Source organism: Melanotaenia boesemani, chromosome 3 (genome assembly GCF_017639745.1).
Source record: "Melanotaenia boesemani isolate fMelBoe1 chromosome 3, fMelBoe1.pri, whole genome shotgun sequence".
Classification (NCBI taxonomy): domain Eukaryota; kingdom Metazoa; phylum Chordata; class Actinopteri; order Atheriniformes; family Melanotaeniidae; genus Melanotaenia; species Melanotaenia boesemani.
Genome location: NC_055684.1, coordinates 1,034,397 through 1,061,365, shown reverse-complemented (window position 1 = coordinate 1,061,365; position 26,969 = coordinate 1,034,397). Strand labels below are relative to the sequence as shown.

The 26,969-nt window shown below is 47.2% G+C and overlaps 2 protein-coding genes across 3 annotated transcripts; one reads left to right on the top strand and one right to left on the bottom strand.

Annotated features, from left to right (window-relative positions):
* Positions 1–6,929, bottom strand: c3h1orf50 (chromosome 3 C1orf50 homolog). Of its 2 annotated transcripts, none has more exons than XM_041981761.1 (5): positions 6,733–6,929; positions 2,113–2,272; positions 1,396–1,482; positions 1,190–1,321; positions 1–511 (listed from the first exon to the last, which is right to left on the bottom strand). In XM_041981761.1, the coding sequence occupies exons 1-5, from the start codon at positions 6,927–6,929 to the stop codon at positions 326–328; spliced, it is 762 nt and encodes a 253-aa protein (XP_041837695.1). In that variant the 3' UTR covers positions 1–325. The 2 variants fall into 2 exon arrangements, with proteins under 2 accessions (XP_041837695.1, XP_041837696.1); XM_041981762.1 differs by lacking the exon at positions 6,733–6,929 and adding an exon at positions 4,823–4,998 and having other exon boundaries at positions 2,157–2,272.
* p3h1 (prolyl 3-hydroxylase 1) lies at positions 6,915–26,279 on the top strand. The gene is made up of 15 exons (XM_041981748.1): positions 6,915–7,376; positions 8,959–9,111; positions 9,194–9,383; positions 9,469–9,600; positions 13,627–13,766; positions 17,648–17,737; positions 17,823–17,875; positions 17,948–18,075; positions 18,154–18,281; positions 18,356–18,451; positions 21,012–21,162; positions 22,331–22,448; positions 22,517–22,592; positions 23,560–23,700; positions 25,468–26,279. Exons 1-15 carry the CDS (start codon positions 6,915–6,917, stop codon positions 25,924–25,926), a joined length of 2,517 nt encoding a protein of 838 aa, XP_041837682.1. The 3' UTR covers positions 25,927–26,279.
* The last annotated feature ends 690 nt before the right edge of the window (positions 26,280–26,969 follow it).

Below are 26,969 nucleotides of genomic sequence, written 5' to 3'. Positions count from 1 at the left end.
TTAGAGACCAATAGAAACATTTTATTTCTGTTACTGAGCTGTGGTTTTGCTTTAAAAGAAGCACTGTGGAGCTTTGTGCTTCCGCCTGGTGAGACAGAACATTTGTTTTGCTTTGAATCTGAATGTTGGTGTAGTAAAGAGGTGAGAGTCTGTCACCAGCCTGGAAAACAAACGTGTAGTAAAGAGTCTCTGATGCTGTCAGGCTCCTCCTTCCATCCCCGTATGGATCAGCATGTCCCTTAAAGATCATAGTTAACCTCCACCCACGAGCGTCCTCTTAGAAAAGCCTCTGTGTGACCGGTTACAGTCCACTTTTATCCGCCCATTACTCGGTGAGGCCTTTAAAGTTTGGTCCTGTGTGGGGCGGCAGGGCCGTCTGCTGGCTGAGAAGTTTGTCCATGATGGCCATCTCTGCGTCCCTCTTGTCCACCTTGTCCATGGGCGTCCAGGACATGTCGTGTTGAAGCTTGAAGGCGCCGATAAATGAATGCGGGCAGCTCAGTCCCCATTCCTTCAGAGAGGAGAACAGAGGTACACCATGAAGACTTTCATGAGCTTTTTCTTCAGGTGTCACATTTAAACTTTGCATTTAATTCTACGGCTGAAACAAATAAGAAGAATGACCACCTGTTCATGGTTTGATCTTTAAACATTTAAATTAACTTATGACTTAACTTCACTCTGAAAGCTGGAGAATTAATTATGTAAAAATTCTCAAGTATTTACCACCAATGACATTCAGTAATGACCAGGAAGCCGGCGGCTTTCTTTACAATCGATCATCGATCTTTACCAGCTTTTAATCAAACCTCAGCTGAAGTCTAAAACTGGGAAAGAAGCGTTTTTGATGCGTTTTTATTTCATCTTGGAATTCATTTTATATTCAGGATTTTATTTTACCACCACGTCATTGTAGATGATCCTCGGACATCCCATCGGATGGAAAAGGCTTGTTTGGCTGCAACTGTACCTCCAGATCCGACCTGAACATGCTGGATCTGGAGGCCCGACCGGGCCGGATCTGGAGGCCCGACCGGGCTGTACGGAGGCTTCTGGTCAGCTGTGTTGTGATGAACATTAAACCCTAACTTCACGTTTGCAGGTGTGCTGTCCTACGCTAGGTTTTCGGCGGGTGTTAACAGATGCTACGCTGGAGTCCTGAAAGTTAGAGTATCAGTGGAGCACCAACCTTAGGGGAGATGATGGAGAAGTATTTCTGTCCAGACGGCCGCTGGTAGAGGTAATACATGTTGCCTGGCTTCTTCACAATGTTGCAGGCAGCGTGATGGAGGTCCGCATCTCTTTTAGCTTCTTCCAGAGTCTAGAACAGAAGAGATGTGACAGCTTCCTGGCACAGCTGAGGAAAAGTGCAGCAGACTCAGGTGCTGGTCCTACCTTCCTCGCCTGCTCCTGCAGGTATCGGATCTGGTCTGCGATCACCGTCAGCTTGTTACAAGCGTTGGCTTTTATGAAATCATCTCCCTAAATGAACACAAGAAACACCTCGTAAGTGTCCTGAACGAAAGTTCTACACAGAAAAATAATTACAATTCATTATTTTTATTTCTAAATCACCTAAAATGAAAAATTTCAAAGTGCTACTGACTAAAAATGTAAAAAACAAAAAGATGGATAATCAATTCTATAAGAGAAAATCCACGAGGCCTAAAAAAGGAATCAGACCGATATTAAAGTCTTTAAAACCAGTCTGGAACCTGCAGCCTAAAGCGGGTCAGGAAGGGAATTCCATGGAACAACCGGACTGAAGGCTCAGGATGGTGCGACGGTTAGGAGTGTGTGTGGTTGTGGTTAGCAGTTTGGTGTGCAGGGTGTTGGAAGATATCCCTTGAGTCGGGGGTGTCCGGCTCCAGGTCTCACAGTCCTGCAGGTTTTCAATGTTTCCTGCTCCAACACACCTGACTCGAATTACTTAGACATGCAGAACTTCATAGGTTGCTGGATCCATTCAGGTGTGTTGGAGCAGGAAACATTGAAAACCTGCAGGACTGCAGCCCTCAAGGACTGGCTTTGGACCCCGCTGCCTTAAACCCGCACACTGCTCTTACAAACACCAACATTTATATTTCACACTTTATTTTACCACGTCGGCACCTTTCGGGCCTTTATTGGCATGTTGGAGAAACCTGGATCCGCACCTTCTGCACCTGTTCTGCCAGGGCCACCAGGTCCATGGGGTCTCCCACTCTGTTGGTCTGGTAGGAGCTGACTAGTTCCAACCCGCTGGGGGCCGCACTGGTCTCCACCAGCGTCACTACAACACACACACACAGTTACAACACATACACACACACACACAGAGTCACAACACACACATACAGTTACAACACACACACACACACACAGAGTTACAACACACACACACACACACAGTTACAACACACACACACACACAGTTACAACACACACACACACACAGTTACAACACACACACACACAGTTACAACACACACACACACAGAGTTACAACACACACACACACACAGTTACAACACACACACACACACACAGTTACAACACACACACACAGTTACAAAAAACACACACAGTTACAACACACACAGAGTTATAACACACACACACACAGAGTTACAACACACACACACACACACAGTTACAAAAACACACACACACACAGGTACAACACACACACACAGAGTTAAACACACACACAGAGTTAGACACACACACACAGAGTTAAACACACACACACAAAGTTAGACACACACACACACACACAGAGTTAAACACACACACACAGAGTTAAACACACACACACACAGAGTTAAACACACACACACACAGAGTTAGACACACACACACACAGAGTTAAACACACACACACAGAGTTAGACACACACACACACAGAGTTAAACACACACACACACACAGAGTTAAACACACACACACACACAGAGTTAGACACACACACACACAGAGTTAAACACACACACACAGAGTTAGACACACACACACAGAGTTAGACACACACACACAGAGTTAAACACACACACAGAGTTAGACACACACACACAGTTAAACACACACACACACAGAGTTAAACACACACACACAGAGTTAAACACACACACACAGTTAAACACACACACACACAGAGTTAAACACACACACACAGAGTTAAACACACACACAGAGTTAAACACACACACACACACACAGAGTTAGACACACACACACACACACAGAGTTAAACACACACACACAGAGTTAAACACACACACACAGAGTTAGACACACACACACACAGAGTTAAACACACACACACAGAGTTAAACACACACACACGGAGTTAGACACACACACACACAGAGTTAGACACACACACAGAGTTAAACACACACACACAGAGTTAAACACACAAACACACAGAGTTAAACACACACACACAGAGTTAAACACACACAGAGTTAAACACACACACACAGAGGTAAACACACACACACAGAGTTAAACACACACAGAGTTAAACACACACACACAGAGTTAAACACACACACAGAGTTAAACACACACATACACAGAGTTAAACACACACACAGAGTTAGACACACACAGACAGAGTTAAACACACACACACAGAGTTAGACACACACATACACACACACACACAGTTAAACACACACACAGAGTTAAACACACACACACACACAGAGTTAAACACACACACACACACAGAGTTAAACACACACACACACACAGAGTTAAACACACACACAGAGTTAGACACACACAGACAGAGTTAGACACACACACACACAGAGTTAAACACACACACACAGAGTTAGACACACACACACACACACAGAGTTAGACACACACACACACACACAGAGTTAAACACACACACACAGAGTTAAACACACACACACACAGAGTTAAACACACACACACACACACAGAGTTAAACACACACACAGAGTTAGACACACACAGACAGAGTTAAACACACACACAGAGTTAAACACACACACAGAGTTAGACACACACACACAGAGTTAAACACACACACACAGTTAAACACACACACACACAGAGTTAGACACACACACACACAGAGTTAAACACACACACAGAGTTATAACAGCTCTGGAACTGAAGCCTCCGCCCCGTCATGGCTGCTGCTTCTGGCTCTTTGTAGGTATCAGGTTATAACATCTGATCCCTGAGGGGAAGAACTCTGCCAGCAATCCCAGTTCCAACATGGCGGCTTCCAGCATGAACCCAGCCAATGCCACGGTGTTGTCATGGTAACAGGCGTGATGATTACATGTGGAGAGAAGCTGGTGAAATGTCTCAGCTCCGGGTGTTTTCAGCTCATTGCTAACTCTAAGCTAACAGACACCTTACTTTTATCTGTCTTTTTGAGCCTTTTAAATTTATTTCCCTTTATAATCTTATATAAACAGCTAAACAATACTTCACGATGCAAAACTGCATTTCAGTAACTAAGCATAATTATTATTTCTTTAACCAAACAAAAGATAAAGTCTGGAGTCTTCAAATGGTAAAAGCTCTGGTGTGGAAAAACAACCCAGGACACACTGATCGCTTTTCTCTGCTTTCTGATTCAGTATATCGATGAACAACCCTGTCTAACCCTGCATCATGCAGCAGCTCGTCCAGGCTTATATAACAGCTCCATCCTCACGGTCTCACGTCTGCCACAGCGTTTCTAACCTGACCGCCTCGCCTGAGTGGAAATGTAAAGTCTGACAAATTAGCAGGAAAGCATTGCTAGCTGTAACGTTACTAAACCAGCTCGAGACGCGGCACATTTCTTACCTCTGCTGCTTTTATCAGGTTGGTTCGGCAGGCTCACAGTCGTGTCCATCTTCCTTTACTTCACTTTAACTAAAATAATGGACAATGTTGACAAGTACAGCCGCCGTACACCCTGTACAGCTGCCGGTTTTATAACTTGCTAAACTCACGTTTTAGGCTCGAGTGCGGAAGGCTCCTCCCCGCTTTGCTGGGAATAGTAGTCCACATTAATGCCTGGTAAAAATGCTAAAATTCACTATTTTATCTGGAGTGCAGTTGTGACTGTTATTACAGATTTTTGTCCATTAAGAAGCACTGTTAAAATGGCTTAAAAGTTCTGAGTTTTGGTCAATAAATGGAGAATAAGATGTTGCTCTATTTTTTAGGCACACGAACTAGAGTCTCACAACAGAACATGTACAGTAAAGACGCGTTTCTGCTGAGTCACCTTTAAATAACATCACGTAACATAAGCTGCATGAACAGCTGTTTTGTTTATCTTGCTGCATGCAAAGAAACTCCAAAAAGTTTGGTTATATTAGTAAGAACACATGAGAACCACTTCTACACACACACACACAGACACACACACACACAGAGACAGATAGATAGATAGATAGATAGATAGATAGATAGATAGATAGATAGATAGATAGATAGATAGATAGATAGATAGATAGATAGATAGAAAACTAGATTAGGGAAAACTAGTCAATGCTCTCATCTTTGGTCAGCTTGATTACTGTAACAGTGTTTTTACAGGTCTTATAAAAAATCAATTAGAAATCTGCAGCATTCAGAACTCCAGAACGCGTCAAACGCAGCAGTTCAGATAGGGGCAGACAGGAAATCAGACAAGGAAGCAGTGTAAAAGCTTCTGGTAATTTTCCAAATAAAAATAAAAATTCTATCTCCTCATCGTGGGTCCACATACATGCAGCTCCACCGGTTTTACTACGGTGTCTCTGAATGGACAAACAAGATTTAAAGCTGCAGCAGCAGCTTTGTCTGAAGGAGCTAGAGCTCCGTTTAGGATCAGTTACGCCTTAAAGCACCATAGGAAAAGTCAGAACACGTACATGATTTCCTGCCCCCAATTTCATTGTACTTGAACATATCAAACATACACAGATGCAGGAATCTTAAGTTTAATTAATTAAAGAATAATTAGATTTTCCACACCCATACACCACAGAGCCATTACCGATGGTCTATGTCCATAGTAGTAGTATGTCCATAAACATGTATGAGTGGTGCTGCCATATCAACCATGAGAAAATGGCAAAAGTTAAGTAGTGCATCTTTAAGGGAAAATTCTCAAATCATTGTTGGAAAAAAGAAAATAAAATCAGGTTATGTTCCTGAAAAGTAAAATTGTGGGAACCAAACATTACCCTCAGGGAACTCTGAACGATTGTGGTATGAGAGTTTCCTGAAGGTTCCTTAAGCTTTTAACCTTTCAGGGTTTTCCTGGGTTGCCAAAAGTTTACAAGGTCTTCAATATTCATATGACAATTACTGGAAGTTGTAATGTAAATATTAGGAACCCTGAGGGACCAGTCCAGGAATTCTCAGTGTTCCTTAAATATTACAAGCTTGCTACCCTCCAGTGGGTAATTGTTTGCAGGGTTAATCGTAAACTTTGTCGAGGATTTTTAAAAATTAAACACAGGTTAAACTTTTTTTTCCTTAAAAAAAAAAAAAAACAAACAACAAAAGAAAACAAAAAAACAAAACAACAACAACAACAACAACAAAAAACGTTACACAGAAATTTTAGTGCATACTGGTGATGGGGCCCACCACCAAATCTCTGCCCCCAGGCCATCTGGATTTTAACTCCGGCTATGGAACTCAGAGGAGGAAATTATATGATTTTTGTTTACTTTAAATCTAATTATATATATAAGTTTAAAGTTATTTTGAGTTACCTTACATTGAAGTCAGTGGTAAACGTGGTCGTACAAAGATTTGGTGGTTTTGTGGAGGTGGCGCTGTTCCTGGGGTCTCCACTCTTCAACCCCACCTCCACACACCAGTCCCAGCCTGCCTTCCCGGGACACCTCCTCTCTGCTCTGCCGGCGCCTGGCCTCAGCCCCAGGCTTTTCCCACCATGGACCTCCGCCATGCGCTGATGTTCCTCTGCCTCGCTGCGCCGCTCTGCAGATCGGACAGTGATCTGGCCGACCCCCTGCCTCTGGAGCCCTATGATTTCCTCTTCGACGCGGCGGTGGAAGCCTACCAGAAGGCGGACTGGTTGTCGGTTATCCTCAACATGGAGAAGGCGCTCAGGAACAAAGCTACGGTCCGCAAAGTGAAGGCTGAGTGCCGGCTGAGCTGCGCCAACCAGACCGCTTTCAGCGAGCCCTTGGCCGGTTTGGGAGTCCCCGTTCCCGGGACTGGGTCTGTGGAGGATCTGGGCTTCTTCCAGAAGATCCTGAAACGGGCTGATTGTGTGAAATCCTGCGAGACTGAGAAGCTCGGATCACCAACTTTGCACCAAGTTGGTGATGAAGTAGAACTGGAGTTCAAGAAAAGGACTCCGTATAATTACCTACAGGTCGCTTATTTCAAGGTGAGGGGGGTTACTTACAGATTACTTTTTTACACTTTGTAGAGATTCATTCAGGTTTTAGTTCAGGGCTGATGCTGTACAGAGCGAACCCCAACCCCCCCGAGCTGACAGCCATGCCACGTCGTAAGGGGGAGTCAGCCTCGTGGATCTGACGCGAGGACGTTGAATTTAGGATTTGTGTGGTTTAAAGGCCCAAAACTAAATTCAAATGTCTATCACGGGGTCTGGTAAGGAACTGGGACAAAGTTTTTAATGTTATATTTTAATGTAAATATTACTTTCATATCATCGTTGTCTTGGTGTGTGTGTGTGTGTGTGTGTGTGTGTGTGATGGAGAGTAGACATGAAATGGAACCTGAATGCACCACAACAAAAGCCGGTGAAGAGATTTGATTTGTTAAAAAATGTTTTGATATAAAGAATGAAGAGAACAAACGTCTTCAGATGCCTCTCATTATTTCAAAACCAGGAGAAGGTTCAACTGGAGAAAAACCTTTTCAATCGTAAATAAAAATACAGAATAAGGAGTTCGAAAGCAAGTTTTCTTGTCTTTAGGAGTAATTCTCCATGATCCTTGAAGGACTTTCCAAAACTTTTCTTTGGATGTTTCTGCCTTTTATTCTGAAGCTGGTGTAGGTACAAAAACCGCCGTACGTAAAACCAAACCTGGCAGGAGAATGTTTCTACCTCCACACAAACTCTGACCCAGGTGTACGCAGAAAATCTGGGAAAATGGGAAACGGCGACACCAAGAGTCCAGAATAAACCAAGGAGAAGATGAGGTGGAGAGTCTGCTGCCAACATTTACCAGTCAGTAAAAGAAAAGGAAGCTTTGGTCATTTATTCTGAGATCCAGCAGAGTGGGACAGACTGGAGGTCTAGAAGTGATGCAACACTTACGAAACACAGACCAGGTGGATTTCCTTTGTTTATTTATTTATTCTTACACAATGCTTTTATAATTATTGTCCCAGTTTCCATCAAGACCGTCTCCGTTTCCCGCAGCTCCTTGTAAACCTGGTTAATAGCGGCGATGGTTCCCTCTGCACCTGCAGGACTTCCTCTGAGGACATGGCTGCTGTGATGGTGGGTGACCCCGCCCACCCAGCTGTAGCCCCGCCCACCCAGCTGGAACACCCAGCAACTAGAAAGAAATATTATTTAACACAAAAAAACTGCTACCAGTCTCAGATGTATCTGTACATATTTATTTTATTATTTAAAACAAATTACCAGCATCATTACTGTCATCTAGCAGAAGCTTTCCTCCAAAGTGAATCACGCATGTTCGAACTTCGGTCTCCTGCTTGACAGACGGATGATCTGAAATATCCATTCATACGTTCCGACGTCTCTGGCGTTTCTTCCTTCTGACTCTGTGATGACAGCGTCTCCACCTGCTGCCACTATTCTGTCTTTCTGACACCAGTAACGTCCACGCCGTGTCCACCAATTACACATTTTTACCTTTTCCAACGTGGTCCATCAGGATCTCTGTCTCACACCCCGAAAAATTCCTCTTCTGCCCTCTTTTTCCCTCCCGAGTCACCATGGAAATGATGTGATGAATATTTATCTTTAGATCAATAAACTGGACAAGGCGGTAGCGGCTGCCAACACCTTCTTCCAGGCCAATCCAGATCACATGGAGATGAAACAGAACCTGGACTACTACAGGATGATGGCAGGAGTCCAAGAGGAGGACTTCAAAGATCTGGAGGCCAGGCCGCACATGGTGAGAACAAACCTGGTCTCTGATTGGTCAGGGGTGGTTTCTGCTCTCCAACAAGCATCATGGTGAATCTGTCCTTGCACAGGCGGAGTTTCTGCTGGGGAAGAGCTACTACAGCGACGACTCCTTTGGCCTGGCAGCCCAGCACTTCGAGGCAGCTGTCGGCGAGTACTTCACGGCCGATAAGGAGTGCAGGGCTCTGTGTGAGGGGTCTTACCGCTTTGATGGGTACAACTACATGGAGTACAGCGCAGACCTGTTCCAGACCATGACAGGTGAGGCGTCGCGCCACCGATTGACACAAAGAGGCGAAACGTGCATGTGTTAAACAAGCAGGGTAACGGTTGGCGTGCATGTCAGACCACTACCTGCAGGTCCTGAGCTGCAAGCAGCACTGCTCCGTGGAGCTGGCCTCGGCCGCCAGCAGAGACCAGCCCTTCCCCGACTTCTTGCCCTCACTCTTCAACTACCTGCAGTTCTCCTACTACAACAGTAAGTCCCTGCTTCTCAGCCGCTTTCCAGCATTATACCCCAAACCAGGGAGCCAGCTTACATCCCAGTCCAAGTTCCACATCCAGAACTATCCCAGTCCAAGTTCCACATCCAGAACTATCCCAGTCCAGGTTCCACATCCAGAACTATCCCAGTCCAGGTTCCACATCCAGAACTATCCCAGTCCAAGTTCCACATCCAGAACTATCCCAGTCCAGGTTCCACATCCAGAACTATCCCAGTCCAGGTTCCACATCCAGAACTATCCCAGTCCAAGTTCCACATCCAGAACTATCCCAGTCCAGGTTCCACATCCAGAACTATCCCAGTCCAAGTTCCACATCCAGAACTATCCCAGTCCAAGTTCCACATCCAGAACTATCCCAGTCCAGGTTCCACATCCAGAACTATCCCAGTCCAAGTTCCACATCCAGAACTATCCCAGTCCAGGTTCCACATCCAGAACTATCCCAGTCCAAGTTCCACATCCAGAACTATCCCAGTCCAAGTTCCACATCCAGAACTATCCGGTCTTCAGTGGGTCGCACCAGTACAATAACAGCATGATAACCTAGAAATAATGTTTCAGTACAAAGACGTACAAGTACCAACATGATTAACCCGTCCTTTCAGAAAATACACAACCTGAAGTTTCTGGAGAAAAATGAGTTTTAACAATATTTTACAATCTTATTTGATTTATTTACACATTCAATTTAATTCATTTTTATTAATTTATTTTAGAAATTTGTAATATCTTATATACATACAATGAATATGAAGTCCAAGTTCATTCATTCATTATCTTGACCGCTTATTCCATGACGGGTTGCGGGTGAGCTGGAGCCTATCCCAGCATTTTAACAGGTGAGAGGCAGGTACACCTAGACAGGTCACCAGTCTGTCGCAGGGCCAACACAGATAGACAAACAACCATTCACACACACTCTCTCTCATAGGGAGAATTTAGAATAACCGATTAACCTAACATCATGTGTTTGGATGGTGGGAGGAAGCCGGAGAACCCGGAGAGAACCCACGCATACACGGGAAGAACATGCAAACTCCACACAGAAAGGCCACGCCCCCCAGGTTCGAACCTCCCCCCAGCCGAGGCTCGAACCGGCAACCTTCTTGCTGTGAGGCTGCGGTGCTAACCACCACACCACCGTGCAGCCCGAAGTCTAAGTTATATTTCTCAAAAGATTTTTAATGAGTTTTAAACTTCACATATAAGACATATTGTACTTCTATCTAATTTTTGTAGATTTTATTAGATATTTTAATTATGTAATTATGTATAAACTATAACTCCCGCGAGCCACCGTCAGTTTCAGACACCGGTTGGCGGCAAGAATGCGTCGCTGTAACGTTTCCAACCGCCCAGCACGCCTAAACATTCGCATATAGTCGTTATTCAAAAGCTCCCACAATGTCTACAGTTTTTGTCCTCGTCTTCATTCTTCTTCTGCGATTCTCTTCTCGGGCAGCAATGATGCAGAATCTCGCTAACCGTGCAGCGCAAATCTGCACCGGGGCTTTTATTTTGAAAAATATCAGAAGCTTTTACTCTGCTCCCGTGTCTGATTTCCTGTCTGCCCCTATCTGAACTGTGGAATTGACGCATTCTGGGTGCGTGAAGCATGAAAAATAGACTCGCTGCGACAACACGCTTCTGATACGCGCTGCTAACTAAAATGGTTGTGAATAGCAGCGGAGGCCATGTTTAACTGGTCAGGGGTCTCAGTGTTTTGTTTTTTGTCATCATGGACAATGAGACGTTTATTCTGGAAGTAGAGAATCACAAGATTCTCCACTCCTGTGATTTCGGGATCTCGCGAATCCTGCTAGGTGGACTGCACTCGCGGGCGCTCCGACTGACACACTCCCGGTATAAAACGCCGATGGTGGTGATGTGGGTAGAAAGTATCTCCATCATCATGGAACCAGAACATTTCCATCATCAGGAACCAGAACATCTCCATCATCAGGAACCAGAACATCTCCATCATCAGGAACCAGAACATCTCCATCACCAGGAACCAGAACATCTCCATCATCAGGAACCAGAACATCTCCATCATCATGGAACCAGAACATCTCCATCACCAGGAACCAGAACATCTCCATCATCAGGAACCAGAACATCTCCATCATCATGGAACCAGAACATCTCCATCATCAGGAACCAGAACATCTCCATCATCATGGAACGAGAACATCTCCATCATCATGGAACCAGAACATCTCTATCATCAGGAACCAGAACATCTCCATCATCATGGAACCAGAACATCTCCATCATCATGAACCAGAACATCTCCATCATCAGGAACCAGAACATCTCCATCATCATGGAACCAGAACATCTCCATCATCAGGAACCAGAACATCTCCATCATCATGGAACCAGAACATCTCCATCATCATGGAACCAGAACATCTCCATCATCAGGAACCAGAACATCTCCATCATCATGGAACCAGAACATCTCCATCATCAGGAACCAGAACATCTCCATCATCATGGAACCAGAACATCTCCATCATCAGGAACCAGAACATCTCCATCATCATGGAACCAGAACATCTCCATCATCAGGAACCAGAACATCTCCATCATCAGGAACAAGAACATCTCAATCATCATGGAACCAGAACATCTCCATCATCATGGAACCAGAACTTCATGTTGGGGAGACACCTGAGTTTTTAGGAGGAAACCACATCCACCACATCATCTAAAGCCCTGGACTCTTCTTCTGTGGTGTCTTTGCTGCTAGCAAAGAGCAGAAGAACCGGTGTGAAGTTGTCCTCCTGCTACTGCTGACGTTCTGCAGAGACGATGATGGACAGAAACTAAAACCTGGGTCTGAGGACTCGGTTAGCTGCAGGACAGATAAAAATGGGAACAGACCTTGTTGGAAAACTTGGAGACTCGTTTTCCCTCCAGCTGGATGAATCCACAGATCAGCGCTGGTGATGGATAATTTAGACTGATGCTGTGTCCGAATGTCCACCCTACTCCCTAACCCCTCCTTCACTACATAGTGACTCATTCTCTTGGCGATTCAGACACAAAGCTGCCTATTTTTTCCTCGCCGCAAACCTCCTGACTACTGCCATCACCATGGTAACCACAACCCGTGTCAAGATGTCATTCCAAGTCCAATCCAGAGTTGTGTGTAAATATTTTTATTTTTATTCCTTATGTTGTATTTTATTCTTTGTTTGTTTGTTTGCTTATAGGTAATTTCGCACAGCTCAATTTTTTCACCTCCTTGCTCCATGTTGAGCTTCTGCCCGCAATGCATTGTGGTCTATATTGACCCATCTAGTGACCATCGATGCTCACTACTTTTCAAGATGCATTGTGGGTCATTTTGAGTGCCCTGCTTTTTTCTCTCTGGACATGTTGACACTCCGACAAAATGGCGTGACCCCTATATAGAGCACTATGTAGGGAGTAGGGGGGACATTCAGACACAGCCTAAGCTTTTAGTGGATGCTTCTTTTATATCCAATCCTGTCACCCTTACCTGTAATCAGCTAACTGCTGGTTGGAAAATCTTCCAGAACAAGGTTACCGCATATTATGTCCATCTAAACTTTATTGCAGTATGTTGCTGGCCTCAAGTGTTGCTTCTATTTATGAGATCCAATGAAGTCAGTGAAGACGCTCAGTGATAGATGTAATTTTTTCTTGTTTTTGTTGTTGCTTTTCAGGAAACTCATCAGTTCTGGTAATGGAGTTCTGTACATTTAATGCCACTTACAGAGGTATAAATCATCATAAAATAGTGAGCAGTAGTTATCAAACCAAGTAAAACGTGACATCATAGATAAAAATGTTTACACATTTAAAATAGTATAAATAAAATAAGTGTGTGTGCAGTGGTACCTTAATAATAAAACTCTGGCGCCCCCAGCTGGCCACATAAAAAATGACTTCCTGTAAAGTAGCCTGAAGTTTTTAACGTCATCTGTGTCAGAAAAATATCCCAGCAGGTATTTTCTGTCCTGCAGGTGAGAAATACAAGCAGGCCATAGAGTGTGCAAAGACCTACCTGCTGTTCCACCCCGACGACGAGGTGATGAACCAGAACCTGGATTATTATTCTGCCGTGCTGGGAGAAGACCAAGCCAAGACCACATCAGCCAAAGAGGTACGCTGACTCTGCAAGGGCGGATGTTTCAGCTCCATCTAGGACACGGAGCCGTAACAGTAATAATGAGACGCATCAGCTGATTCGCTCAGTCTGACTTGTTTCATGTTTGTAAAGAAGCAAAGATGTTTGATCAGGATTTTATACATCTGGAAAAATTAAGACTATCTGGTTTTATCTCAATCATTTAAAACAAATCCTAACATACTTAAAAGAAGCTCTAGCTTTCAGCAAACTTTACATTCCTATTTTAAACATACAATTTATAATTTCTGAAAAAATACAGTTTTTATGCAGTAATCTGCCATAAACATTCCTCTGAATGGGTATTGTACAATATCAGCAGCTCTCTCACTGGAGGAACCGAGCCATGATTTAAAGCACATATCAGATTAATGCAAACATTAAAAAACATCCGACGCCCCTGCTGTGCCGACGCCCGCTCTGGGTCCGACGGCTGCGCTGCCTCCGACGCCTGCTTTGGGTCCAACGCCCATGCTGTGCTGACGTCCCTGCTGTGCCGACGCCCGCTCTGGCTCCGTCGCCCGCGTTGGGTCTGAAGCCTGCGCTGTGCCAACACCCGCTCTGGGTCCGTCGCCCGCGCTGGGTCCGAAGCCCGCGCTGTGCCGACACCCGCTCTGGGTCCGACATCCCTGCTGTGCCATCACCCGCTCTGGGTCCGTCGCCCAAGCTGGGTCCAACGCCCGTGCTATGCCGACGCCCGTGCTGTGCCGACGCCCGCTCTGGGTCCGACACCCGCTCAAGATCCGACATCCCTGCTGTGCCGACACCCGCTCTGGGTCCGTTGCCCGCGCTGGGTCCAACGGCAGCGCTTTGCCGACGCCCGCTCTGGGTCCGACGCACGTGCTGTGCCGACGCCCGCTCTGGGTCCGACGGCTGCGCTGCCTCCGACGCCTGCTTTGGGTCCAACGCCCATGCTGTGCTGACGTCCCTGCTGTGCCGACGCCCGCTCTGGCTCCGTCGCCCGCGTTGGGTCTGAAGCCTGCGCTGTGCCAACACCCGCTCTGGGTCCGTCGCCCGCGCTGGGTCCGAAGCCCGCGCTGTGCCGACACCCGCTCTGGGTCCGACATCCCTGCTGTGCCATCACCCGCTCTGGGTCCGTCGCCCACGCTGGGTCCAACGCCCGTGCTATGCCGACGCCCGTGCTGTGCCGACGCCCGCTCTGGGTCCGACACCCGCTCAAGATCCGACATCCCTGCTGTGCCGACACCCGCTCTGGGTCCGTTGCCCGCGCTGGGTCCAACGGCAGCGCTTTGCCGACGCCCGCTCTGGGTCCGACGCACGTGCTGTGTCGACACCCTCGCTGTGCCGACGCCCGCTCTGGGTCCGACATCCCTGCTGTTCTGTCACCCGCTCTGGGTCCGTCGCCCGCGCTGTGCCGACGCCTGTGCTGTGCTGACGCCCGCTCTGGGTCTGACCCCCGTGCTGTGCTGACGCCCGCTCTGGGACCGATGCCTGCTCTGGGTCTGACGCCCGCTCTGGCTCCGTCGCCCGCGTTGGGTCTGAAGCCTGCGCTGTGCCAACACCCGCTCTGGGTCCGTCGCCCGCGCTGGGTCCGAAGCCCGCGCTGTGCCGACACCCGCTCTGGGTCCGACATCCCTGCTGTGCCATCACCCGCTCTGGGTCCGTCGCCCACGCTGGGTCCAACGCCCGTGCTATGCCGACGCCCGTGCTGTGCCGACGCCCGCTCTGGGTCCGACACCCGCTCAAGATCCGACATCCCTGCTGTGCCGACACCCTGGGTCCAACGGCAGCGCTTTGCCCGACGCCCGCTCTGGGTCCGACGCACGTGCTGTGTCGACACCCTCGCTGTGCCGACGCCCGCTCTGGGTCCGACATCCCTGCTGTTCTGTCACCCGCTCTGGGTCCGGCCCGCGCTGTGCCGACGCCCTGTGCTGTGCTGACGCCCGCTCTGGGTCTGACCCCCGTGCTGTGCTGACGCCCGCTCTGGGACCGATGCCTGCTCTGGGTCTGACGCCCGCTCTGGCTCCGTCGCCCGCGTTGGGTCTGAAGCCTGCGCTGTGCCAACACCCGCTCTGGGTCCGTCGCCCGCGCTGGGTCCGAAGCCCGCGCTGTGCCGACACCCGCTCTGGGTCCGACAACCCTGCTGTGCCATCACCCGCTCTGGGTCCGTCGCCCACGCTGGGTCCAACGCCCGTGCTATGACGACGCCGTGCTGTGCCGACGCCCGCTCTGGGTCCGACACCCGCTCAAGATCCGACATCCCTGCTGTGCCGACACCCGCTCTGGGTCCGTTGCCCGCGCTGGGTCCAACGGCAGCGCTTTGCCGACGCCCGCTCTGGGTCCGACGCACGTGCTGTGTCGACACCCTCGCTGTGCCGACGCCCGCTCTGGGTCCGACATCCCTGCTGTTCTGTCACCCGCTCTGGGTCCGTCGCCCGCGCTGTGCCGACGCCTGTGCTGTGCTGACGCCCGCTCTGGGTCTGACCCCCGTGCTGTGCTGACGCCCGCTCTGGGACCGATGCCTGCTCTGGGTCTGACGCCCGTGCTGTGACGACGCCCGCGAAGTGTTAAAGATGTCTGTGAAGACCTTCTTAAGCTCCTCTGTGCAGTTCTTCAGCACACGGCTCGGGATGTAGTCTGGACCTGCTGCCTTCCGGGTGTTGATGGCGGAGAGGGTCCTTTTCACGCTGGTGCAGACAGGCATAGAGTCTGGTCCTGTGGAGGGGGCGGGGTTTTCTGTGGGCATGTTGTTTTGTGAGTCGAAGCGTGCAAAGCTGTTCAGGTTGTTGAGCAGAGAGGTGTTGCTCTCGCAGCACTGTGGCGCTCCGCTGTCAGTCACGGCTTCCGGTTAGCCCGTGTGATGATGCTCTTTGTGTAGGTCACATCATCGATGCTCTTGGTGATGTAGGATGTAGTGTCTGTGTACTCTCCTGTCTGGATGGTTGCTGTAAGTGGCTGCCTGCTTAAACATTCTGTTGTGTCAAAGCAGTCTTGAAGAGCAGAGGAGGCCTCCTCTGGCCACACTCTGACCTGCTTCTGCTGGTTTGGTGACTTTCACTCTGTCTGTATGCTAGCATTAGCATAACAGTGAGGTGATCAGAGAGTTGGATATGGGGAACGGGAATGGCTTTGTATGCCCCCTTTGTAGACCAGGTCCAGAATATTGTCTCCCCTTGTGGGGAAATCAACATGCTGGTGAAATTTTGGAAGGACAGTCTTGAGATGATTAAAATCTCCAGCGAGGATGGTGAAGCCTGGTACAGTTCATTAAGGCTGCTCTCATATCACTGCTGTTGTTGGTGGGAGGGATGTAAACTGCAACTAGCAAGACTGCAGTACACTTCCTGGGCAGATAGGAAGGACCGTACCTTCTGATCATAAACTCCACCAGTGGTGAACAGTGTTTTCATACCACCTTAGCATCCCGGCACCACGCATTACGGATGTAAACAAAGATCCCACCGCCGCCAGTCTTTCCTCTGTTTCGAGGTCCTGTCCAGATGTCCTCTGTAAAACAGACTAAGTGGCAACGCTAAACATCTGACCCTTCTGGTTAAATGAAAGTTAAAAAAAAGGGAAAACATGCACATCTGGAAAGGCTCCATTAACGCTGAAAGGTGAAGACAGATGTTATAGAAGCAGGGAAGAATTAGCATATTTCAGTAATGCGATGCTAAACCCGCTGCAAATCAGAGATTTATTTACAGTTCATGCAATGCTTTTGGTAACCACAGATAACAAAAAATGTTGATGGGAGAATAAAGTGATGAGAAGACTTGCAGGTCTTCCTCATCACCTGTAAGACGCAGCAGTCAGAAGGCTGGACCCTGGTTTTATCCTCTAATGCTGATCGTAGGAGGTTGAACATTTCAGGTTGTGGTACTCTGACTCCCCAGGTGGTCAAACAGTACATCCAGCAGTCCGTACTGGAGAAAGAGCTGCTCTACTTTGGATACGAAGCCTTCGGGATCACCTTCGTAGATCCGGTGAGGGGATGAACTCTTTCTCATACTGTCACCATTTACAGTATTTAATGCTAAAGATAAATAAATGTGTTATTTCTGTCGTAAGGACACATGGACTCCTGAAGACGTCATGCCCAAGAGACTGAGAGACAAACAGAAGTAAGATTTAAACCGTTACTGCAAACATGTACAGACTGGGAGGTGGCTTACGGTTGATCTGATTGTGTTCAGGGCCGACAGAGAGACTGCAGCCAGGATCACGGAGGAGATCGGAAACCTCATGAAGGAGATTGAGACACTGGTTGAGGAGAAGAAGAAGGATTCTTCGGATATGGCCAAGATTATTGCACCACTAGAAGGTGACCCAGCGGATGATGTTTCCCTGTGAAAACAAGCAAAACAAAGATGTATGAATGTTTGTGACCCCCGTCCTGTAGGTGGTGCTGTGTTGTATGACGGCATCAAGGTGGCCATGATGTCCAAGCAGCTGAACGGCTCTCAGCGGGTTCTGCTGGACGGGGTCACCACCAATGACGAGTGCAGGGAGCTGCACAGTCTCTCCAACGTGAGTCCCTCTGAAACACATCCTGAAGCCTGGTTGCTGTCGGGTGGTGTAACGATGCTTTTCTCCTTTTTCAGGCAGCTGCTCTGAAAGGCGATGGTTACAGCGGGCGCCCCTCCCCGCACACACCTAGTGAGATGTTCCAGGGAGTCACCATCCTGAAGGCTGTCAAGGTCTGTAACACAGACTGGTGACTGCATGGATCCATATCACCAGTTCTCCCCAATGCACACAGATGAAGCCTAAATATGTTGGAGAGATGCCAGTTTCAACCAGTCTGAGCAAAGACACTTTCAAGAGGGGTCTGTAGGGGCCTGCAGGAGCCCTGTAGAGGCCTGCGGGGGCCTGTGAGGGCCTGCAGTGATCTGTAGGGGCCTGCAGGAGGCCTGTAGAGGCCTGTGAGGGCCTGCAGGGATCTGTAGAGGCTTGCGGGGCCTCCAGAGAGCAGTAGAGACCTGTAGGGGCCTGCATGAGGCTGCAGGGGTCTGTAGGGGCCTGTCCGGCCTGCGGAGGCCTGTAGAGACCTGTAGGGGCCTGCAGGAGGCTGCAGGGGCCTGTAGAGGTCTGCATGAGGCTGCAGGGGCCTGTAGAGGCCTGTAGGGCCTGCAGTGGCCTGTAGAAACCTGTAGGGGCCTGCAGGAGGCTACAGCAGCCTGTAGAGGCCTGCAGGGCTCTGTAGGGGCCTGCGGGTCCTCCAGAGGCCTGTAGAGACCTGTAGAGGTCTGCAGTGGCCTGCAGGAGGCTGCAGGGGCCTGCTGAGGCCTTTAGACACCTGTAGGGGCCTGTAGAGGCCTGTAGGGGCCTGCAGGAGGCTACAGGGGTCTGTAGAGGCCTGCGGGGGCCTATGAGTGCCTGCAGGGATCTGTAGGGCCTGCAGGAGGCCTGTAGAGGCCTGCGGGGGCCTGTGAGGGCCTGCAGGGATCTGTAGGGCCCTGCGGGGCCTCCAGAGAGCAGTAGAGACCTGTAGGGGCCTGCATTAGGAGGCTGCAGGGGCCTGTAGAGGCCTGTAGGGGCCTGCAGGAGGCCGCAGGGGCCTGTAAAGGCCTGTAGGGGCCTGTGTGGGCCTGCAGGGGTCTGTAGGGGCCTGCAGGGCCTGCAGAGGCCTGTAGAGACCTGTAGTGGCCTGCGGGGGCCTGTAGAGGCTCTGTAGGGACCTACAGGCCCTGCAGAGGCCTGTAGAGACCTGCAGGAGCCTGCGTGAGGCTGCAGGGACCTGCAGAGGCCTGTAGGGGCCTAAAGGAGGCTACAGGGGCCTGTAGAGTCTGCAGTGGCCTGTAGAGACCTGTAGAGGCCTGTATGGGTCTGTGAGGGTCTGCGGGGCCTCCAGAGGTCTGTAGAGACCTGTAGGGGTTTGCAGGGGCCTGTAGTGGCCTGCAGGAGGCTGCAGAGGCCTGTAGACACCTGTAGGGGCCTGTAGAGGCCTGTAGGGGCCTGCAGGAGGCTGCAGGGGTCTGTAGGGGCCTGTAGGGGCCTGTGAGGGCCTGCAGGGGTCTGTGAAGACCGGTGGGGGCCTGCATGAGGCTGCAGGGGCCTGTAGAGGCCTGTAGGGGCCCGCAGGAGGCTACAGGGGTCTGTAGGGGCCTGTCCGGCCTGCAAAGGCCTGTAGAGACCTGTAGGGGCCTGCAGGAGGCTGCAGGGGCCTGTAGAAGCCTGTGGGGGGCCTGTAGGGGCATGTAGGAGCCTGCAGAGGCGTGTAGGGGCATGCAAACCCTCTACACCCAGCCTTAGTCCGCATGTACTTTGCCTTCCAGTCCTGCTTGTGGCAATCGATGACCAGCTCTTCATATATATCCCTCTTCCTCTCGTGGGCCTTGCCCAGATGCTCCTCCCACGGCGCTGTCAGCTCAGTCAGGATGATGCGTTTTTGTATCCTCTGAAGCAGGACGATGTCTGGCCTTGGGCTGGTTGCAATGATGGACAGAAGGATTCTGGTGGTTCTGGCTCCCGCAGGTCTTTGCTGTTCAACAGCCTTTATGAGGACAGTTAACTGGTTGGTGGGGCAGGGCCAACGGCTGCTGCTGCTGATTCCCATGCTGTAGCTTCCGCGATGGATTTCAGAACCTGGTTGTGGCGCCAGGTGTACCGACCCTGCCCAAGATGTGCTCCGATGTGCCCTGCCTGGGCTCTGCGGGCAGTCAGGAGACTTTGTTTTGCCCCAGATGAAGAGGTTTAATGAGCTGGGCTGAATGTGGTATGCCGCCTGTTCAAGGAAGTTTCTGTGCTGTGGTTCTGCCCACCAGAGATCAGGCCATGTGACCTTGCGGTCGATGGCCACTGTGTCCAGGTACTCTGCTGCTTTAGGCCAACAGCCAAATAAAATGCTTTAAATAGATGACTAAATAATAAATAGTAGAAAATAATAATAGTAAATAAATAAAACTATATAATAAAAAGAATGAAATCTTTTAAAACAGACGCCATGGATATGCTGCAAGAAGGTTAAAAGGCAGAAAATATCCCAAATGAATGTTTATATGTTTGCTTTAATTTTTGTTTTGGACAAAACTTCTGTGTCATCTTTATCTGTTTTTATCCATCCAGCAGTTCCTCCAGGCATTAACGTTTTTAATTTCATTTCATTTAAATTGCTTACAAGAGAGAAAAAGCCACAGTAAATACCGGTTCCTGTAGCAACCTGGTTTTATTGGTACTGGGGTCACGAATGAATCCCTCAGACAGGTGAAGGCGTCTTCCTCCTATCAGCTGCTAAATGGTGTGTTTCCTTGTGGACAGCTGGGACAGGAGGGGAAGGTTCCTCTGAAGAGCGCTCGTCTGTTCTTCGACCTCGGTGAGAAAGTGAGGAAGGTTTTGGAGTCGTACTTTCGTCTGGAGTCTCCACTCTACTTCTCTTATTCCCACCTGGTGTGCCGCTCCGCCATCGATGGTAAGATGCTGCCGCAGCGCTCGTCCCTGCAGGGAAACCCTGTTTATTCAGGTTTTTATGTGTAAGTGATGACGAAGCTTGGCTGGATCTTTTCTCTGTCACATGTCTCTGAGCTGATTCACACTTTTACTGAGTTTTTATGTCACAGTGACAAGTGAAGAGAAAAACTTCCATCAAGTTGTAGAACAGCTCAAGTTTCAAGAAAAAAGGTGTTAAAACTTCTCACCACTAGGTGGCAGCAGACCATAAAACACTGACAGACTTCTAATCATCACAAAATAAGAATAAATATTCTTCTACGATGTAGAAAATAGCTCCAAACAAACAAGTAAATAATTAAATAAAAGTCAAATGAGAAGTGTTTTCTTTTTTTGTAGATTGATTTATATTCATGTATTTATTTTTATTTTTGTATTATTTTTTTGTTCTATTTTTTCATTTTGCTTCTTAATTTGTCATTTTCAAACCTGAGCTAAAAAAAAGCTAAAACTCATTAACAAAGTTATACAAAACTGCCTAAAAACACAATAAAGGAATAAAACAAAAACAAAAGTAAATAAAAAGACATTTTAAAGGTTGTATATTTGGATAAATTTAGCATATATTACATTTAGTATTTATTATTGGCCTGATGCATGAATTAAAACATTTTTATAACATGCACTATTTTATTTTCTTTTTTATCTACTGACAAACACTGTGATGCTTTTTAAATGTTTTATCATGTTTTATTTTTCAGCTATTTTTATCTATAAAATGTATATTAAAGCATATGATATTATATTTATGGAATCTATGTGAAAATATAGATTAATCATTTTATTTTCCTGCTTGCAACTGGACAAACTTGGTTCCGTTCTATATTTATTTCTGCTGCAGTGAACGGCAGCGTATGACTCCACTGAGGAGAAGAAGTAGAAACGATTCCATCGCCACTCATTCATATGCTAGAAAACAGCTGTTAAACAGCTGTAGTAGACACTATGCATGAAAGGATTCATGTTATTGATCTAGTAGAAACTGTGTGTAAACACAACTGGCTGTCTTTGGACTGACTTCCTTAGAAAGAAGCTGTCTAGCTGTGGAGTTACGCTGGAAGGTCTTGGACGGATGTCTGACCAGAGATCAGTCACCAGCTGTCTTAGTCTTTGTGTTTCTGCTCCTCCAGAGAAGCAGGAGGACCGTGAGGACCTGAGCCACCCTGTTCATGTGGACAACTGTGTTCTGGTTCCTGAGCGGAGCGAGTGTGTAAAAGAACCTCCGGCGTACACACACAGAGACTACAGGTGAGTCCGTTTTGCCTCCACACAGCCTTTCTGACCAACACACAGCTAATGTCTGATGTCTCCTGCAGCGCCATCCTTTATCTCAATGACGACTTTGAAGGAGGAGAGTTCATTTTCACTGAACTGGATGCAAGAACAGTCACGGTAAAACGTTTTTCTAATGTTCCATAATGTGCCAACACGTAGAGAGAAAATATTCATCCCCTTGATAAGTGAAGTAGCCAAAAACTGGCCATTATTAGCCTACTTTGACCAAGTGGAATCAGAAGTGAATTATTCTGACTTTTTATCTCTGCAGTTATTAAGATGTGAAACTTCAGCCCAGTGCAAGACTGTGGAGGACCTGCTGGTGGCTACATGCTTGTAGCAGGAGGTTTATCCAGCTTTAGGCTAGCTACTGAGCCGACCAATGATCAGCCTGCACCGGTACCTGAGCAGCTGGAAAATGAGACCTCGGCAGTAATTCCCGAGTCTCAGGAAGCTACCCTGTTGGTACCAGATGTGCGTTGGGATCAAACAGGCTAACAGTTAGCTTCTTTAGGACTAAATCTCAACAGATTCGATGCAGCTACTCCACCTGCATCACACACCTGCTGATACTGACCTGGCGTCCTGTAACTTGGACGGATGGATGAACGATCACATCTCTGACACTAAAACACCCAGTAAATCAGCACGGCGCTCTGGATCTGTGATTACTAGAGTTCTCATCAGATCAGAGGAGAGAAATCTGGAAATTCTGAGTCCACAAACAGACTGGTACAAACAGGCTTTTAGCACAAGTTGACTGAGATATTTCTTTCTTTAAATTTGTTTATAGATTGGTTTGAAAGTATTTTACTGCATTTTTAATTGCTTTTTGCATGACTGTCGTATATTTTATGATTCAAGTTGTATTTTAGATTGTAAAGCCCTTTGGGCTGCATGAAATGTGAGAAATGTGACATAAATAAATTGAACCTTGAACTAGAAAAGTAAGGGATTTAAAAAAATAAAATGTGTTAGAACATGGGGTGATAATGCATGGACTCCTGCAGGGTTTGCATGTTGAACTTGATTCTGGGACCCCTGTAGGGTTTGCATGTTGAACTTGATTCTGGGACCCCTGCAGGCTGAGGTGCACCCACGATGTGGCCGTGTGGTTGGCTTCGGAGCAGGGAAGGAAAACCCTCATGGAGTCAGAGCTGTCACCAAAGGTCAGAGGTGTGCTGTTGCACTGTGGTTCACCCTGGATCCTGCTCACCAAGAAAAGGTAATGTCAACATTAGATGGATTGGGTTGGTTTCTTCTCTACTGTGGTGAATTCATTCAGTGAACATATCAGTTGAATCTTTCTCTTGGCCTCGTTTGCATCATTTTACATGTGTTCCTTCTCTTTCCTCTGTTGAAAAAGTAGAGTCTGGACCCCTCTCAGCCCCAGAATTACAGATCTCTTCCTTTTCTGTAAAATGTTCTTGGTAAAGCTGTAGTGGAGCACGTTTTCGACAGGTTTCTGTAGCAACATCCCTGCAGACGGTTGTGCCTAACATCTCCAGCAACATTATAATGTCACCCATTTTGTGGTTTAATTAGACCGAACGTCTGCCATTGACACCGTCTATGATAATTTTCTGATCTGCAGGCTTCGTGATGAGGTAGGTAGATCTGACCTGCTGGTGAAATGCTTCCGTTCATATCTGTCAGTCAGAAGCTTCATTGTTTTGCAAATCAGATCATGTCAGGACCTACTAACCTGATGTGTGGAGTACCCCAAGCTTCAGTCCCTGAACCTATCATTTTCCTTTTACACATTCCACCTCTAGATGAGATAATCCGGCTGTACCCTGATGTTTCAGATCATCTCTATGCTGATGATGTACAGCTGTGTTGTTCTTTCAAGCCTAATGATCATCACATCTCATCTCAGATTAAATGGTTAGCAAGCATCAAAAAGTGGCTATGAAACAAGCATTTCCAGCTGCATCCCTGACGTACAGGAACACCTCAGTAAATTAGGCTTCTCTGTCCATCCAAGCCTCAGAAACCTTGGTGTTGTCTTTGACTCAGCCACGTCTCTGGATCACCAGTCAGAAGAATTAATCAGAAACTGCTTCTTTTAGTTGAGAAATATCTCCAAACTGCAAAGACTTCAGTCTAAAACAAAACTGTAGATTATTATCCATGCTTTTATTTAATCTCCTTTAGATTATTCTAACAGCCTTTTTACTAATTTTAACCAGAAGGAGCGTAGCCGTGTTGAGGCAGTCCAGAACGTTGCTGCTCAGCTTTTCACCAACGCAGGAAACAAACCCCAGACTCCTGTTCTGCTCTGGCTATCAGTGCATTTTACAATCCGTTTTAAAGTTTTAGTTCTCATGTTTAGAGACCTGTCCGCTCAAGCCCTGGGATACATTCCTGATGCCCTAGACCCTGTCCTCACCTGGACGGGTTTAGGTGATTCTGCTACAGCTGTGTTTTGTCCACACAGAGCCGGCGTTTCTGGAGTCAGAAACCATAGATTTTCTAAAACACTTCCCAAAGTGAATATATTTGCAAACGGAATCCTGCAGACACCAGCTTCAAATGAGCACGTTCACAGTTCAGTTCCTACATATTAAAATAAATAGTTCATTTTCAGAGTTCACCATTTAAATTTTGAACTAGTTCAAGTTCAAACTTTGAATGAGTTTAGGTCAGTAGCCTTTTTAAGTCTGGGGGCAGGGCTTTTGAAGCTGTGGACCCTGTGTTTCCTGGCACCTAATGCTGCCTGGATTCTGTGGAAACCTCTAACAAGCAGCTAACAACCCTTTTACTCAGACAGGCTTTTAAATCGACAAGGACCTGGTCTGATGCTTTCATGTCTTTTTGTTTAATTGCATATTTTATATTTGCTGTTACCCCCCTCTGTCTTATCTCTAATCTACTTCTATGTGGCTGCTTTTATTCTTTGCTTTCATTGTATTATTTGATGATTGAAAAACATTGTGGATTTTAACCTGTGGAAAGTACTGTATAAATAAACTTTACTTACTTCCTTCAGGAGAGAATCCAAGCTCAGGATATGCTGAAGATGTTTTCAACCCCCGTGAATGAAGAATTCATCCAAATGGAGACAACGGACACTTCGGAGTCTCAGCCAGTAGCAACAGAAGCTCCTGCACCAGCTGACCAGGCAGAAACCAAACAAGAGGACGTGCCATCAGATCAGAAGCTGGAAGCAGCAGCTGATAAACCAGCCGAGACCCCAAAGGATGCAGCCGGGACGAAACCGGTTACCAAAGCAGCTACTAAGGCCAAAGCTGCGCCTAAAGTAAAGACCAAAACAGTGGATAAAGTTAAACCTGCTGGTAAAAAAGATGGAAAACAGATGGTTAAAACACAAACCGAGCAGGCAGGTAAAAACGGCACAAAGCCAGCCACAAAACAGACTAAAAAAGTTGCATCTAAGAAGGATTCCTCATCGGCCTCAGACTATCAGAGCGCCAAGGACGAGCTGTGACCAGACCAGCTGTGTCCCACTGTCTATTTTATGGTTTATTTTATGTTTTTACAAGGTCTTCTCTGTGGATGGTTGAATAAAAACATGGGTTTGGGTACTAAGGTAAACTTTAGTCGTTGGGGTCCTGGGACAGTCTGTCCACATGCTACAAATCAGTGGAGCCATTTTTTATTTGGGAATTGTTATATTGAGAGCATCTACTGTATTTCACCTTACCTTTGAACAAACCTCTTATTTTTTGCCTGATATGTGTGATGACATGTTTTAAATCCAGCAAAGACGTGTTGAAATGAGCTGAGTGCAGTCTCTCCAGCCAGCTGTGCGAGTATAAAATAAAAGGAGACGTTTTTATATTTGGTGGATTTTTATTGCTGGGGGTGTGGGAAACCATCATGAAGTACCCTCACCCCACTCTAGGGGGCACCGTGGAGACATTTAAGAGTAATGTGTGGTATACTGGCTTAGTATGCGTCAGAAACGCTGTAATTGACAACAATCACATACTTTGTGCAAATCTTACAGTCAGTAGCACAACTCCCTTTTCAGTACGTTCTGTAGTGACAGTATTTACTCTTTGGTTCTATATATGATGTTTTCGATCATCGCAGGGATGTCATGAGAAGACATTCGTGAAAATAGTATGGTTTCTATATTTGATAATGTAGCTCAGCTCCCTTTCCCATCCTGTTTTACAGCTCTTTTCACAGCTGGCTTTAGGGGAAGGAGTGATCCAATCATTTCTATTCCTCATTGTTTTCTGCAGGGTGCCTACTCCGTATATGAAATGATTTACATGACCATGGAAGGACAAATTTGAACGCAAATAGCAAGCAGTGAGCCCTGAAATGGTATTACCCTATAAGAGAGCATTAAGTTACCTGTGCGCACAAATTGACCTCTTCTACAGTTTGCCCACAGACAGTGGTAGGTACAGTCTTGTCAACAGTCACATGTTAAACCAGTTTCTTAAAACATCACAGGCAGGAATTCTGACGCATTCTATCGTTCCAGTTCCAGTTGTATTAAATCAAAAATAATAAAAG